General features: G+C 30.7%; 2 protein-coding genes across 5 annotated transcripts in view; one reads left to right on the top strand and one right to left on the bottom strand.

The window, feature by feature from the left end:
• Positions 1-223: 223 nt before the first annotated feature.
• LOC134712844 (protein arginine methyltransferase NDUFAF7, mitochondrial-like) lies at positions 224-13,964 on the bottom strand. Its single transcript, XM_063574807.1, has 10 exons — positions 13,827-13,964; positions 8,833-8,978; positions 7,682-7,762; positions 6,981-7,091; positions 3,916-4,239; positions 3,114-3,236; positions 2,202-2,354; positions 1,653-1,764; positions 1,380-1,447; positions 224-417 (listed from the first exon to the last, which is right to left on the bottom strand). Exons 1-10 carry the CDS (start codon positions 13,876-13,878, stop codon positions 238-240), a joined length of 1,350 nt encoding a protein of 449 aa, XP_063430877.1. The 5' UTR covers positions 13,879-13,964; the 3' UTR covers positions 224-237.
• Positions 13,965-14,109: 145 nt separating this feature from the next.
• Positions 14,110-17,886, top strand: part of LOC134712843 (ERO1-like protein alpha) — a 39,670-nt gene continuing 35,893 nt past the window's right edge. For all 4 annotated transcript variants that reach the window (XM_063574806.1, XM_063574804.1, XM_063574805.1 and 1 more), the window contains exon 1: positions 14,110-14,316. In XM_063574806.1, coding sequence (XP_063430876.1) covers positions 14,200-14,316 — 117 coding nt within the window. In that variant the 5' untranslated portion in view covers positions 14,110-14,199. The remainder of the gene's footprint in view (positions 14,317-17,886) is intronic.

Below are 17,886 nucleotides of genomic sequence, written 5' to 3'. Positions count from 1 at the left end.
TATAAACTATAAGATCATTGCATGAGCCGAATGTCATTTTGATGTTTTAAATATATATTCCTACTTTGAAAGCATGTGTTTGTGGCCTTTGGGTGTTGTGTGCTCCATGGACAGGTTGTTGTCTTTTAAACACATACCCCATTTCGATTCCTAATTTTATTTGTAGACCCATCTATCCTGGCTATCCTCATGTAATCTATGCATCAGAAAACAGAAAACAAGATCTATATGATATTTTTATTTGACAGGATATTGAAAAGACAAATTGTTAAATCCTGATGGAGGATCATCATAGTCTTTCTTCTGTAGCATGACAAAGAATTTAAATCGATCTCCCATCTTTTCTGGATTAGTAATCATATCAAATCCTGATATTAAAGTCTTCTTGGTGGCCGGGTCTTTATTTTGTAAAAGCATCTGCAAATGAAGATTTAACAGAGTTAAAATTACTTGTATGCTTTAAACAGATGCTGTGCCACTTTATCATATAACAAAAGAAGATGTGGTATGAGACAACTGGCCATAAGAGACAAAAATGACACAGAAATTAACAACTATAGGTCACCTTACGGCCTTCAACAATGAGCAAAGCCCATGCCGTCATGTCTAAAAACCATCAACTAGATTTAAGTTACCAATTAACTTCAGTCCTTTCAATCCTAAATGACATTAACTGGAAAGAAGTTATTCTTCACTCTCATTCTTCTTCCTACAACTATTACGGCAGAAAAGAGAAACCTGATAATAAATCATTGAATCAATTTAATGAAGAGCTCTCAATAAATAAGGACAAAAGTATAGCCAGCCAGGCAAGCAGATAGAGATTTGTATGAAGAGATATATTCATTAATTTAAATTGTTGTCAGTACATCAAATTAATTGACCAATTATTTATAGTATATGATAAACTGATAATCCCAAAAAGCATACCATTGACCAAGGAACTATGAAAATGAAGTCAAGATCATATGAAATCTACAAGACAGACATGTTCACCTTATAACTATTCCATACACAAAATAAACATCAACTATTTCTTATAGTATCTGAGATGTGGACTTGGCCACATAACTTTAACCTTTATCACTTATCCATGAAATGATGTTGATGTCAGGTGAACGCTACCTGATGGACATGTTGACCTTGAAAGGAACCCATATACCAAACATATATAACTACTACTCATTATAAAAGACTTAATTTTACTTTGAAAAAAAAATCAAATAATTTTAGCATTCACTAAACCTTAAAATGAGGTCAAGGAAAATGGACATATGACAGATGGAAACTTGATAATAAAAGGTATCTGTATACAAGGTATGAAGCATCCAGGTCTTCTAGCTGTTTCTAGAAGATCATTTTTACAATATTATTCTTACCTTTAATCTGAGATGGATTCCCATATTCTGAAGAAACTCTCTTTGTGATATAGGTCCAAATGGTGAAACTAAAACATATATCATATTGAGTTAACATATTTTCTATAAAAAAAATATTTAAAAATTCTAATAAATTTTTTGAATTTCAAAGATAACATCATGTGCAATTTACAGCAAGTAATATAATGTACAAAAAATCAACTTAAATTAAAGCAGATAAAAAATATATAACACAGTATTTTGTATCAAGTCTATAATCAATAAGTTACTAACTTGCTTTGGTTGATAGGCAAAGGTGACGGAAAAATGAGAAATCTACATCTGCTGTTAAATCAGCATTTCCTGGATCAGATAAAACATCATGTAGTTTATGCTGCTTAAAACTCTAAAATATAAATAACAATTATGAAAAGCTACAGAGAGCATTCAATAAATGGGAGATAATCACATAAAAAAACTGGATTATCTCCCCCAAACTTTTCCACACAGTTTACAGAGACTTGTACTGTGTACTTTGCATTGCTGCATAATTAGGGCAGCATAATGTTGTTTGTATATGGCAGTAAATACCTCTTACTAAGAACTTCAAAACATTATTGCAGAGCAGAGTAAAACATTATAATTTGAATGTGCAAAACCTCTTTCATCAGCACAAAAATAGTTTGTATTTCTTCATTCTGCATCACTGAAGTAGTTTAAACCTATTCATATATTCATTTATCTCATAAAGTTGCAATAAACTTAAAATTATTTAAAAGTAACCTGATCAAATCATTTTATGATTATATTCCCCAAACTTCCTTTATATAAATATTCACTTACCCTTAATGTATCTGTTTTATCCCCATCATGACCATAGTCAGCAATTAAAGCACAACCTCCATTTTGTTTAATTCTCTCAGCAATTTGTAGAATGATCACACCTGAGTATGGAGCTACTTCTATATGTTCTCTCCTATCACCTGGTCTGATATGCTAAATAATATCATATAAAGTTAAACAATAATATCATATAAAGTTTAACAATAATATCATATAAAGTTTAACAATAATATCATATAAAGTTTAACAATAATATCATATAAAGTTTAACAATAATCATATAAAGTTTAACAATAATATCATATAAAGTTTATCAATAATATCATATAAAGTTACACAATAATATCATATAAAGTTTAACAATAATATCATATAAAGTTTAACAATAATATCATATGAAAGCATAATTTTCTGTTAACTTCAAAGCGAAAGTTTACACTGCATACTTCTAAGAATATTACTGATTCCTCTATCATGTGATGTTTGTTAAATAGTCTCTTTTGGTTTATTGTGGTCTTGTTGACACAAATACAATGTCTTCTTTTATTCATATAGTAAATGTATTTCTACAGCCAAACTACATGGAAAGCACCATAAGGTTAATTCCAAAACATTATCTAATAACATTCTAAACTTTACATTTTTTTTTATCCAAGCTTTATATGGTTTTTAGTTGACATTACTGCCAAGAATAGTCAAGGTTATGAGAGATTTCACAGTTAAGTTTCACTGTATACTACTACAACCTTCTCTCATCTTTGTCTTATTTCCTACAATTTTCTTATAAACAAATTTCTTATAAAAATATTTTGAATTACTCTTAAATATCCTGCAGATTTTGGAGATAATCAAAACGACTTCATCTAAAGGGGACATCAAAATACCATGTTCTCTTAATATTATTATGCTTACCCTTAAATATCCCGTTGAGTTTGGAGTAGCTCCAGGAGACAATACATATCTAAACTGGTTTGTTGCCTCTGTAACAGGATTTATATCTATCATAACTTCACACCAACCTTTATCTGCAGTCTTCTGTTGTAAAAATACATAAGTTAATAGTGAAACATTAGTGTGCAGAAAAGGGGTTACAAGTCATTTGTTGTGTTTATTATACTGTAACAGGATTCATTATTATTCGTTGGATACTAACTTTTGCAGATTTTGTGGATACAGGTAACCACGAAGTTAATGTTCAACAAATGACAAATTTTCTATACGTTTGTATGCAGACATCGGCAAAACCATGAAATGCAATATCCATGAACATACAATTTTTCCCTTATCCACAAAAAATTGGAGAATCCACAGTACCTTGTTACCAAAATAAAGTATTCATGCTTGCTGGAAAAAACATTATAATATAATGAAAAGACACAAAAAAAGTTCTGTGTATTTTATAAAGCCAGTAATTAGATAATAGAGATAATTAATAACAAAACTATTACAACCCTACTACCTTCTAATGATCTTGCTAAAGTCAGAAACCTTGGTAAGGATTATTGTTTCTCAATGCTTTGCCCATTATGGATTTTAGATCTTATAAAGTGTCTGAAATATGCAATGAATAGTTGTCTACAAAAATCAGATCTTGACCTCTAATGTCTTTATTTACTTGTTAATTTTTTTATATATTTTGTTTTGCTTGCTGTTTTGGTGATGCTTATGCCATCTTTTTCTTTAATCACACTTATTATATCATTTATCATCTTACCTGAAATTTACATATAGGAAGAGCGTCAAAGAATTCGTGAGCCAGGTATAAAGAATGTTCTGATGGTACATCATGAAGTAATTTATACCAATACGCATTTATCCCATACTTTGTTTTACACTGATAATAATGTTTAGATATCTTCTCAGTCGAATCAGAAGTTTCTAAATCACTTGAATTATATCTATCTGTTAGTCTAGATGACTGTTCACTTGTCAATTTTACTCCGGTTAATTTTTCTATCTGTATCTGTGCCAAAGCTGGGCTGATTTCCACCATATGAAGTGACACTGATTCGTTAATTTCTGGAAAGTTTTTAAAGACCTTAAAATATATGTGCAATTATATATATACATACATTGTATATCTTTCTATAATGGACCATATATCTAAGGACATTAATATATTAAACATACCTCTTCTCCAAGAAATAACTTCTTTTTTTTAACAACATAATAATATTTATTCATCAAATCTAGCTTGTTAGAAATTTTACCAAAATTCCAAGCTTTTCTTAAGGTCAAGTTACAGTAAATGGGCTATGTCACAGATTTCAGTAAAATTTGGCATACAACTCTGGCTCGATGAACTTCAACTGAAAATCGAAAAAATAATGCATTTATCTCAATTATCATTTGAAATATTACTGATTGAATTCTTACAAAATGGGTGAACATTTGTATAGAAAGCACATAAAATCGGCGAAAAACCTTCTAAAATTTGTCTTGAAATCGCCAAATCTCTAATTCTACTCCATAGATTTTTCTTAAAAAACTATATGTTGTTGATACATAAATTTCCGTTATAATGATGCAAAATAAAGATAGGGTCACCGACTTCGTTTTTACGGTATAGATTATTCAAAGTTGCGTTCTATGTGAAAAAATCTAACAAAACGTCGAAATAATCGTAACGTTATCGCGCTGCAGGCCGAAAAACGTTCATTTTTGACGTTTTTCACTACAAACAAGGTTACAAATTGAGTATTAGACAAAAAACGAAGTCGGTGACCCTATGATTATTTTATATCATTAAAACAGAAATTTATGTGTCAACAATATATAGTTTTTTAAGAAAAATCTATGGAGTAGAATTAGAGATTTGGCGATTTCAAGACAAATTTTAGAAGGTTTTTCGCCGATTTTATGTGCTTTCTATACAAATGTTCACCCATTTTGTAAGAATTCAATCAGTAATATTTCAAATGATAATTGAGATAAATGCATTATTTTTTCGATTTTCAGTTGTAGTTCAACGAGCCAAGGTTGTATGCAAATTTTTAGCAGAATCTGCGACATAGCCCATTTACTGTTCCTTGACCTTAATTTACCCAGTTACACTCCACTCCAAGAAATAACTTAGTATTTCATCTTTAGTATTTTCAAATGTAAATTATCTTTTAACTATTTCAAGTAATTATTGAAAAACTATTCAACATGTTGTTGTTGTATGATGTCAGAGGAGTGAAATTCATCCATCCATCCATCTTGACCTGTATTAAATATGGTTCATTACATTGTGTTACAATCTAAACATGTGAGGTCTAAATATCAACTGGGAACCAGAAAAATAATAAATCTAACAAGTATGTATCCATAGTAGATGGGGAATCCCATGAAATTGGGGTCAAAGCTGTAATTATGCATTAAATTAGAAAGATCATATCATAGGCAGCATGTGTTATAAGTTTCAAGTTGATTGGACTTCAATTTCATCAAAAACTACTTTGACCAAAAACAAATAAGCTGTGAATTAGAGAATGCATCTCAGCATTCCATGGGATGCTCTGGTGTGCAATTCACAAAAAAAATGCTTCAGAAATGTCATTGGATGAGTGGACATAAGCACAAATATCAGGGGTTGAAGTCATAAAACTTTATTCAGTGCTCGAAGCAACAAAATCATGCTCGAAACATGAAATACAGTATTATAATTGGTTGAGTTTTAAGTACGAGTACAAAAAACTGACTCAAAAGTTTTATTACTTCAAGGCATTAACCCGCCACATTATTTATGTATGTGCCCAGGGGTCGAAATTAGCGCTAGTCCGGTTGTCTTGGACTAGTAAAATATGCATCGGACCAGTAGATTTTGTCAGCTGGTGGTCCGGCGGACCAGTAGAAATTTGTCGATAAAGATCACTGATTGCATCGCAATCTCAGTTTGTTTACAAAACAATTTACCTGTGAAATCAATAACAGTACTGGGGGGGGTATTACAATTGATCAAGTTAATTAATATCTCGGGTGAGCGTCCTTCACAACAATATAAAATGTTGGAATTTTTGGAAGGAGTTAAAGTGTCTTTATTCTGATTTTGATAAAGGCTTTGATAATCTCAATGATTTTCTTTATCAAAATCAGGATCAAGGACAGAACAAATATCAACATTGTCTTCCACGTCATCGCAATCCTCACGACGACCATAGGGTGCCTGACTAGGTCGTCTGGAGCACTATCCAGAAATATCCTTTGTTACTGTCTAACTTATGTAAACGAAAGCATCAAAATTAAACATCTGTCATTTATATTTAAGTGTTTGTCAAATTAATGTCATTTTTGCAGGACCAGTAGATTTGGAGCCGGACCAGTAGAGTTTTCAGTCCACTGGTCCGGCTGGCCAGTACACACAAAAGATTAAATTCTACCCCTGTATGTGCCTGTCCCAATTCAGGAGCCTGTAATTCAGTGGTAGTGATTTGTTTATGTGTTACATATTTGTTTTTCTTTAAAAAAAATTACATAAATAAGGCTGTTAGTTTTCTCGTTTAAATTGTATTAATTTTGTCTTATCTGGGCCTTTTATAGCTGACTATGTGGTATGGGCTTTGCTCATTGTTGAAGGCTGTACAGTGACCTATAGTTGTTAATGTTTGTGTCATTTTGGTCGTTTGTTGTCTCATTGGCAATCATACCAAATCTTCTTTTTTATATATAGAAGTATTGACAGACAAGGTTTAAATAGTATGCCTCTTCTTTTGGAAAAATTGTCATCCAGAAACCAAACTAAAGATGGACTGTCGGGCAGGGAGTACATTGAGATAATATTTATTCCTAAGTACATACTCTGAGTATATCATCAGCTAATGTCCCCCTTCCTGGACCTAACTCTACCAGCTGTACAGGAGATGGCGACTTGTTCTTCATCCATTCATCTACAAACCAAATACCAATCATCTAAAAACAAGACTACAATTTTAATACATTAATACTCACATTATAATTTAACTTGATCCTGTGTATGTTTGTTGAAGTAACTTGCTTTAAAAATTATGCTATTTTACCAGAATTCAATAATACCAGAATAGGGATATTCTTCACATTACATGTGAGCAATATAATCAAGTAAGGTTGCAATTTGATACTTGATTTAGAATTGAAAATCATGAGAATTAGAGGATAGTGGATAATTTTTGTGACAAACAAATGACTATAATATTTTTCTCTCTCTGTTTTTTGGAGAGACATCAGTTGAGCCAATGTCTGAATCATAAGTTACTATGACAATAATCTATAAAAGATGTAGTGACTTCAAAATCAATATGTGACCATGTATCCAGGTAAGGTTGCAATCTGATATAAAGTTTTATTTAACATGCAGAGATGACAGACAGACTAATGAACAATCAAACAGTTTAAAACTATAAACAAAGGTTACTTTCAAGTTTGGGTTACATTAATGTTATTTCAATTATTGAGGTCAATATAAACTAATGCTTATCAAATCATATCTATTTATTTCTATTCATCAAAAGTGATATTTATACCTCTCCAAACATCTGACTGATTTCAGGTGATGTTATAAAGTCTCCTTCTTGTCCAAATACATCCCCTGTCATATAATATCCCTGTAAACAATCATCACAATAATCATATATTATCCCTGACACAGAAATCATTACAATAATCAAGAGTCGTCATTGACAGACAGGTGAAGTTAATATATCAAAAGTTTTATATTGTAGAAAGCATGGTATTGTCCCTCTTTATCAATAGTATTTAACCTCTATTTAGAAGTTCTATGATAACAAGTGAAACTGCAAGCTACTGCTCACTGATGATACCCCCACCCAAATGTAAGTGTTTGGTGAACAGGAATCTATTTAGTGATGAATCTGAAAACGCATCACATGGTATAGCTGACTTATATAAACCCTGATGATTTTTTCAGAAATCCTTATGATGTAGTTCCTGGGAAAGATGCAATGAAAAATTTTGAGACTTGATTTATATAGAACTTCTTACATGTATGCTGCCCATTTTAACCTTGTCATTTTATCTTTATTTGCTATATTTATTTTAAGAATATAAGCCAACAGCCCAACACTACAGTGATACACCTATATTCTATTTTTGAACAGGTCGGCAATGTCAGTGGATCAACCAGGAGAAAGATCTTAAAATTTATAGAAGACATCCTATAGATGAAGCAGACAAATCAGTTAAAATCTATCAAGCAGTTTCAGAGGAGGAAGTTTTAAAGAAAAGTATATAGACAGTGGATGGATGCAAAATGTTGGCAAAAGCTCACAAATCCCAACAGGCCATGTTAGCTAAATAGAAATTCAAACCATTTTAATGTTTTAAAATAATTTCAGTTCCCTTTTATTCAAATATAAAATCATTTCAACATGTTCAACCATCATCCTTCACTAATGAACATCATTTTCTATATAACATAGTGGGACTGTCAGGTTTTGTTGCCATTGATGTTGTGTATAAGACATGTATCTCCAAAAGTATAAAACCAATGAGAACATACAATTACAGGGGTATATAATATCTCCTACAGCTACTTACATCCTTCCTTACATGGACTTTATTGGATAGTTGTCTCATTGGCAATTATACCACATGACCTATTATTTATCATGTTTTATTGTAAATTATACCACACATCCTAATTATTTATCAATACCTCTGATGGACTGGTAAGAACTTCTCTCATGTAATCAGCAACTGTAAGTGGGCCTGTTGCCTTGATTTTATTCATCAAGCCCTTCATTATTTTATTTTCTTTCAGCTTTGTACAGTAACTTCTTCCATGTTTGAATAATCTTAAGCCTGTAATGCATGAAAAGTTAGAATTATGAATGATCTGATTAACAGAAGATATTTGTAAACTATTACTACACTTTATATTACTGTTGATCCATTTTTATTCGTGGGATATCAATTTGCATGGATTTCCTTGGATTCGACGAACCACAAATTCAAATGTTCATAGATTACTAACTCGTTTTTCTATGATCAACTAGCTTTTATTGTTTACAAAGTCAAAAACATCTTTTAAATTCCAAAACACCTCGTGCTGAGTCATTAAAGGGTGTACTTTAATTGATCCATATTTATATTTGTTTTAACCAATATTTAAATTTATAAACTAGTTTTAAAGAAATCATTGCTAGCACTGCATGCAATAATCCTCTATCAATCAAGCATCGATTGAACGACAAACATAACTTAAATCAAGTATCCAGTTTCATAAAGCTAATTTACTGAGTTATAATGGTATGTGTGATGGGATTGTCCACCTTAGTAAATGTGGTAGATATATAAAATTGAAAATGGAAATCGTGAATGTGTCAAAGAGACAACAACCCGACCAAAGAGCAGAAAACAGCCAAAAGCTTACCAGTTATTCCCTAGGGCGCAGCTTTGTACGACCTCAGAGGTCGAACCTTGAACAGTTAGGGGCTAGTATGGACACAGCATTCAAGCTGGATACAGCTCTTTTTAATGGGGAATGTATCCAAAGCGACACAGACAATGCTCCCGCTAGCATATAACAATATAAAGGGACATAACTCAAGAACTGAAAATTGAAGCTGCCAAAAATTGAACTGAGTTTAGAGGTAATGAGCATTTTATACACATTTCATTAAATTTAGTTGAGACAAACTTAAGTTAAGCAAACAGAAAATAAAAAATTCTTCAATTTTTTCACTTGTAAAGGGGCATAACCCTAGAATGGTAATCAAAGTACTTGTTATCACTGAATGGTAAAGACTGCTTTATTTCATCAGTTGGTAGTAAAGTGAATATTGCATTGTTTATTATATATAGCATTGATTTAAGTTGATTCAACTACTATTCTGGACAAAGAAAGATAACTCCAATTTTCAAAGAAGATCATAAAGCATTGGTTTTAGGTGATAACAGGCTATTATTTGAACTTGGAATTATTTTTAATTATGGAATTTGCTTGAATTCTTGTTATTGAATCTTTTAATAAATTCCATGTTTATTCTGTACTGAAATGTTCTGTGCTGCGCACAACACTTTCTATTACAAAGAAAATAGTATATTTTCAATAGAATGTACTGTGCCGCGCACAACACTATCTAACCAAAATACATTGTTTGGAAAGTGTTATTAATCGCTCAAAGGATTATAATGCCAAATAAACATGAAAATTATTATATATTTTAAAAACAAGAAATCAAGCAAATTCCATAATTAAAAAATAATTCCAACTTCAAATAATAGCCTGTTTGATTCAAAAATCATTCTGGACAAAGAAAGATAATTCCAATTTATTGTCTTGAAACTACGAAAATGCTTGTTTTTTGCCCTTTATTCCTAGACTGTCACTGTTTGCCCTATAACCCATAAAAATATATCCCAATCTTCTACTCAGTCATGGTATAAAACATTGTGGTACAAATTTAGAACAATTGAAATACTTATACACATCTTTTTATACTGACACTAGATAAGTGCTTTTTTGGGCCCCTAATTCCTAAACCAAAAGGACCATAACCCCTAAAATCTATCCCAAGCTTCCTTTTGTGGTTATAAACATTGTGTTGAAATTCTATTGATTTCTATTAACTTATACTAAAGTTATTATCAGGAAACCATCCGTCTTCTGACGACGCTGATGACAATGACGATGATGCCTACGACAACGTGATACCAATCTAAGAACGCAAAATAATTTGCGGATTTAAAAAGTGGCATAACTCAAATACAACTTAAGGTTTAGGTTAATACATTAATTATTATTATTAATTACTGGATACCTCATAGGTTCACGTAAAATTTCGAGGTCATAAAATAAAATATCTGACGTCACAATGGAAAAGTGATTGTTGTTGACTTCAAAAGTTCATGCGGCCAGGTCAGCCGGGAATAGCGATAAGGTGTATTCATATATATATCATATAACATGCTTATATCAATTCTAAATAGTATTTCCCAAACAATATTAAAAATTATTGTCAACTATTTAAATAAATGCTTGTTGGTGAGAAACTCATTATCAAAAGGTACTTGATTTCTGTAATAATGTATATGCTTCTCATTTATTTTTTTTATATATTTCTCTCAAAATTATCCACTGTCACTCCTTCATTGTATATATGTTATTGTAGTTAGTCTTTAATTTGTTGCCATAATCATTTATTGTCAATGTGTTAGTGCTAATAAAGTTATCTTATCTTATCTTATATATAGCAGCGTAGTTCTTATTTTGATGTTCTAAGTAATAAATTAGAAAGGTCATCTCTGTGTAAAATTAGATTGAGTGCACACAATCTTGCTATTGAAAAGGGGCGATATTTAGGTTTACCCACTGATGAACGAGTTTGTAATGTATGTAAATCAGGTGAGATAGAAGATGAAAATCACTTTTTACTGAAATGTGAAATTTTTTCCAACTATAGAATTAACTTTAAAAATAAGATATTAAATATACTTCCTACATGTTGTAGTGAAAATCAGCTAAATATTAATAGTTGTATTAATAGTGATTCTTTAAAAGTCCTGAAAGTGACTAGTTCTTATATATATAAATGTCTGGTGTATAGAAACGAGATTTTAGCTTCTTAATTATAACATATTTAAATACTAGTAACTGTATGCTGTATTCATTGTTGTTATGCACTGTAATATGGGCCTTTGCCAATTATTGTAATTGTGTTTGTGCCAATAAAATATTTGTATTGATCATTATAAACAACAAAATAAAAAGGTATTTGCAGCTTTTATTGATCTTAAAAAAGCCTTTGATACAGTTTGGCGAATAGGACTATTTTATAAACTTTTGATACATGATATTCCAAATAGAATTTTTAGAATTGTTTATTCAATGTGTACTGACTCAGTATGCAGAATCAAGTTTTCAAATGGACTCAGTTCAACATTTTTATCTGAGCGAGGAGTAAAACAAGGAGATGTACTGAGCCCTGTACTTTTTAATTATTATATTAATTTAGTCAATTGTAATTCTGATCCAGTTGTAATTGAGGACTTTTCTTTAAATATTCTTCTTTATGCAGATGATATTGTTTTATTGTCTCAAAGTAAATAGGGACTACAAAACAGTCTTAATGCTTTATATGATTATTGTGATTGTTGGAAACTACAAGTTAACACAGATAAGTCCAAAGTTATTGTATTTAATTCAAATGGAAAAACATTTTTGGACGAATTTACTTACAATGATTCCTGTATTGAAACTGTTAGTCATTATTCTTATTTAGGTATTGTATTAAAATGTAATGGTAATTTCAATTTAGCCATTAATACTCTTATGGCATTGTATATGGAAAAGGCAAGAAAGGCCTATTTTAAAATTAAGAAAACTGTTGGTCTGAATAATCCATGTAGACTACTTGAAAAATTGTTCGATACATTAATATCACCTATAATGATGTACTGTTCTGAAATTTGGGGTGTTACCTCATCATTAAAGGACTCTGAACCCTTTGAAAAATTACACATTAAATTTATTAAAGAAGCACTTGGTGTTCATTGCAAGGCCTCAAATGATGCTGGTCGTGCTGAGCTTGGTAGAATTCCACTAAAAAATAAAATTGTTTTTTCAAGCATAAATTTTCTAGAGCATATACTTTCATCAGAAAATACACTTGTAAATCAAATTTTCTGTGAAACAAGATTTGTAAACCCCTGGATCCTAAAAACTCAGTGCATTTTACAAAAATTAGGATATTCATATCTTGTTGAAAAAAGTTGTCTAACAAAGCAGCACTTGGGACAAGTAAAACAGAGAATTTATGATCAATACTTGCAAAATCAAAATGCAAACATACAGGAGTCTTCTAAGCTCAGTTTCTTTCGTCAAGTCTACAAAATGGGTCAAAGACCATCATATGTTGATTCACTAAACAATTTAAATGATAGAGCAGCAATATGCAAAATACGCATAAGTGCACATCCTTTAATGATTGAAAGGGGAAGACATCTTAATATTCCTAGAGAGAAAAGGTACTGTCCTGTCTGTAAAAATGGGGAAATTGAGGATGAACAACATTTCTTATTAAAATGTAATAAATATACCTCAAAGCGAGAAATATTAGAAAATAAAATAAATGTTATATTTCAAATACAGCGTAACATTACCGTTGATGAAAAAATATCTCTATTGGTCAATAATAACTCAGCATTATTACTAAGACTGTCTTCCTCTTTCATATCAGAGTGTCTAAATATAAGAAATAGTGAACTTATATGATACATCATTTTGTAACTTTTCATAATTTAGCATGATATGTTATCATGGAACCTTTCATTCTACCATGTCAATTATTATAGTTGTATGTATAGGTCTTAACCATTTATTGTTAATGAGTTTGTGCCAATAAAAATATTTGTATTTGTATTTGTATAATAAAGCCGTGATATTCAATTATATTAAGAGAAGAGCAGAATGATGCAGGCAGTGGGGACGACTGATAATATGGTTTAGATTACTATATCCTCAGCAACACTATTAACCATGTTAACAGACATGATCAGAGATATTCAGTGTTAATGATTCACTTTTAATATTTTTATCAATATCAAAGATTTTTGCAGTCTTACTACATAAATCCCTGTCAATATGAATTTATCTTCAGTAAAGAAAATTCACAAACAGAAATGACCCTGTAAATTCTAAATAAATACCATTGCGTCCAAATACACAGTGTGTAATTTTACTGAATGTCAAGGATGACATATTACTGAGATGGTCCCTTCTGCCTGTGGTTATGTTACGGTTATTGTTTAGATCCTTTCAAGTAATGCCACGTTCGTTTTTAAAATATTTATCCGCAATGAAAAATATTGTAGTTTTCAAGAAATTAAAGTTAAATATCATTTGCTTTGTGACAATATAAAAGGTATTTTGTGTCATCCAGTTTTTATATATTGAAATGATTGTTGAAACTTTTCTTAATAGAAGAACTATATTTTGTTGGAATAACATCCGCCGAGGTGTTGCAGGTCACCAAAATAAACACGGGAAACACAAATCATGTGAAGTTTCGTGAAAAGTGGAATGTTATTTAATATGAAGCTTGTCATACTTTTGAACATTTTATTTTTACATGAGTTTGTAGCGATAAATTATAGTAGTGGCCCTGTCAGTGGTAATTCAGAGGGATGTTTTTGTAAGGTAAGACAGTTCGACACCGATGTTTTGTTTTTTTATAAGTTGTATAAATTATAATATAGTTTTACAAATTATAGTACATGTTTATAATTGTCTAATATTAAGATGATGATTACTTAATGTTGCTTGCAAGGACATATAGATTATTCTCCCAGAAAAGTAAAATAAGGGAATTCAGACTCTGTCAAATATGACAATATGGTGAATAGTCCAGTGCAGATCAACTATTCAGGGAAAGAGGAGAACTTAAGTTACCATTATGATTATAAAGATAACTCTTTATATGATGTCAGGTCAGTGGCGGATTCAGATTGGGGTCCTGGGGTTGGAACTCCCCCTTTTTTTGGACGATCAATTCTATGGCAAGCCAAAGTGGACAAAAAGAGCTATTTTCTAATATTAGAAAATCATTTTCTAATATTAGAAAATCATTTTCTAACATTAGAAAATCATTTTCTAACATTAGAAAATCATTTTCTAACATTAGAAAATCATTTTCTAATATTAAAAAATCATTTTCTAATATTAAAAAATAAGGTACTTTTTAATATTAGAAAATGCTTTTTTAATATTAAAAAAGCATTTTCTAATATTAAAAAGTACCTTATTTTTTAATATTAGAAAATGATTTTCTAATATTAAAAAATGATTTTCTAATATTAGAAAATGATTTTCTAATATTAGAAACAGATTTTTTAATATTAGAAAATAGCTCTTTTTGTCCACTTTGGCTTGCCATACAATTCATTTGAATAGGAACATGTGGTTTGAACCTTTGTTTAATTGCTTGATCCACCCCTGCAGGTGATTGTAACCCCTCAGAGAAATGTACATCTAGCATCATCACACAACATTATAAAAAAAACATTGTCATTGATAGGTTGTGACAGTTAACCATTATATTTACACAATAGTATACTATCATACATGTGAACCTCCCGACGGGAGTACAAAACTCCCGTTTTCAGGTGTCTCCTCCCGTCCTCCCGTTCAGGAGAAAAAACTCCTGTGTATGAAATATTCCATGAATGAAAATTTTCAGACGCCATATTTGATCATTTCTTACTAAGTACTAGTACTGTACGGGTGTAATTGACACCTGTGTTAAATTTTACCTGTACATCAAAGAAGATGTATAATTAATTGGCTTCACTTGACAGCTGGGGTGTCAAACATACTGGTAATTAACAATGTTTACCTCTGGCTAACTGCTGTTGTGTTATAAAAACGATGTGTATTGGGAATATTGAAATACATTTTTGTTACTTCCCTTTGTTTTATCCTGTTTTCAGTTATTTTGCTTTTACAAACGTAAATTGTAAAAAGACTATAAATGATTAATATTTTAATCAAATAATCATAAACGGATGTTGATTAAATGAATTTAAATGTTTTGGGACAAATTAAAAAATATAAATTTATAAATTATTTTAGCAATCTAGACCTCCTTGCAAGGATTAAATTGAAGTTTATCTTATAAATCTGTTTATCATTTATGTGAACATCAAAATAGTAAAAAACCAAAATCTACTCACCAAAACCAAGATGGCGGCCTCCATATTGCGACCTCCACTACTTGTTCCTGACCCATGGCATCAAATCATTTAAAGCTCACCAAACACCTTCGGGCACCGAGCCGACCGTGCGAGGGCTGAAAGGCCAGTCAAGGTCGTTAAACACTTCCATATATTTATGTGATTGGAATATACAATATGTACATTTAGACTAATACATTTCTAGATAGTTTAATTGGGATTATGAAACCTTGAGTTTGAGAATTGTAGATGTTAGAATATATAAGATTTTATTGTGTAAACTAGAAATAGCAAAACATTGTAAGTCTTTTTAAGTTTTCTACAAATACGACTTTCATAATGCTTAAAGGCCATGCAGTACTACTGTTAGTGTTTGTTATTTTTTTAATTAATTTATGATGTTGCAAACAAACATGTAGAGCTTATTTCTTTCTTATTTGTCTATACATTTACCAATGATAAGGAGATGGAGACATGAATAAAAATCTATACAGATAAGATATAATGATTTATTTGCAAGCAGCGAACAATCATTTATCAAAAACAAAACAAAACTAAACAGGAAACAGATTCTTCTTAATATTTTATTTTATTCAAATAGAAAGGCAATAAGGGTTCTTTTAACATATTACAATTTGTAGAAAAAACACAATTTCTACTTCATATGGTTACATTTACGACAAAATTTATGTCAATAAAAAACCTCCTGATCTGAGTCCTAATCTCCTGACCAAAATTTCCAAATCTCCTGATATGAGTTTCACAGTTCATCACATGTATGTACTATAGAATACAATAGTATAGAATATAATATTTTATTTACCAAATTACCTGGCCCATAAAGCTAATATAAAAGAAGTAGTTAAAGCACAATGATTGAAGTTATTAAGGTTCATGTGGACCATTTGGCTAAATGCGTTTCACCTAACAATTTACACTTGAGTACAGACAACCCTGGCCTGGTCATCTGGAAAAAATTAAGGTATAGCATGCCCTCATTTGTAGGTAAATAAAATTCAAATGTATTGTATGATATAGAAAATTCAAAACTAAACTGGATTTTGCAGTGCGCTTATTTTCGCCCCTGTCAAAGATGATAAAATTTAAAAACAGGTGAGTTTCACCTGATATGGTCCACTCAGGTACACAGTTTAAATCTCCAATTATTGTCGGGTATCTATTGTCAATGTCAATCAATACAGGTCACTTCGATTATTACCTGTGGAGAAGTTCTCAAACCACTTTCCCAACTTAGTTTATTTTGGAACTTCAGGGGGAATGAAAAAACCATGCACTGCAAAATCCTGTTAAGTTTATATTTTTTCAAAAACATGAAACATATTCAAAACTTATCTATCTAGGGCAGGGCATGCTATGCTTTAAAGCTTTTCAAGATGCACAAGTTATTCTGTACACAGAGTAAATTAAATCTTGTGGTGAAAATGTAGCCATTTTAGCACCTTTAGCCAACAAAAAAACATTACAATTAAAATATATATCCCATCATAAGCCTCAGTAAAAATCAGTCACCCAAAACAAAAATAACGTCCTAAACAACAAACACAATATTGATATTTAATAACAGTACCAATTAAATTGAGAATGGAAAAATGGGGAATGTTCTTCTTATGTTAAAAGAACGACCTACAATGTATTATGGTTTACTTATATACATTTTTATTTGGATGGAGAGTTGTCTCATTGGCACTCACACCACATCTTCCTATATCTACCAATAAAATAACCATTTTTTTCTATAAAACATTAAATAGTAAGTACAGTTTCCTTCTGTTATCTTCAAAACAAATTTGGAATATAATGCCTTCTACATTCTCCACATTCAAGTCCAGAAGTACATTTTAGTTGCTGCATCAACCCTTTTGTGAAACAATTTGAAACATGTATGCTGCTTTCTCATCTTTCTTGATGTTTTCTTGTAAAATCATGAGATTGTCAGTTAATCTTTCAGCTTACTATTCCTAAATAAAAATGTTCTAAATCTTATGTAATTTAATGTCTGTCAATTCTGCAGTAATAA

The sequence above is a fragment of the Mytilus trossulus genome, chromosome 3 (assembly GCF_036588685.1).
Source record: "Mytilus trossulus isolate FHL-02 chromosome 3, PNRI_Mtr1.1.1.hap1, whole genome shotgun sequence".
Lineage (NCBI taxonomy): Eukaryota > Metazoa > Mollusca > Bivalvia > Mytilida > Mytilidae > Mytilus > Mytilus trossulus.
Note: the sequence above shows the minus strand (reverse complement) of the source record. Positions and strands in the feature narration are given on the sequence as shown.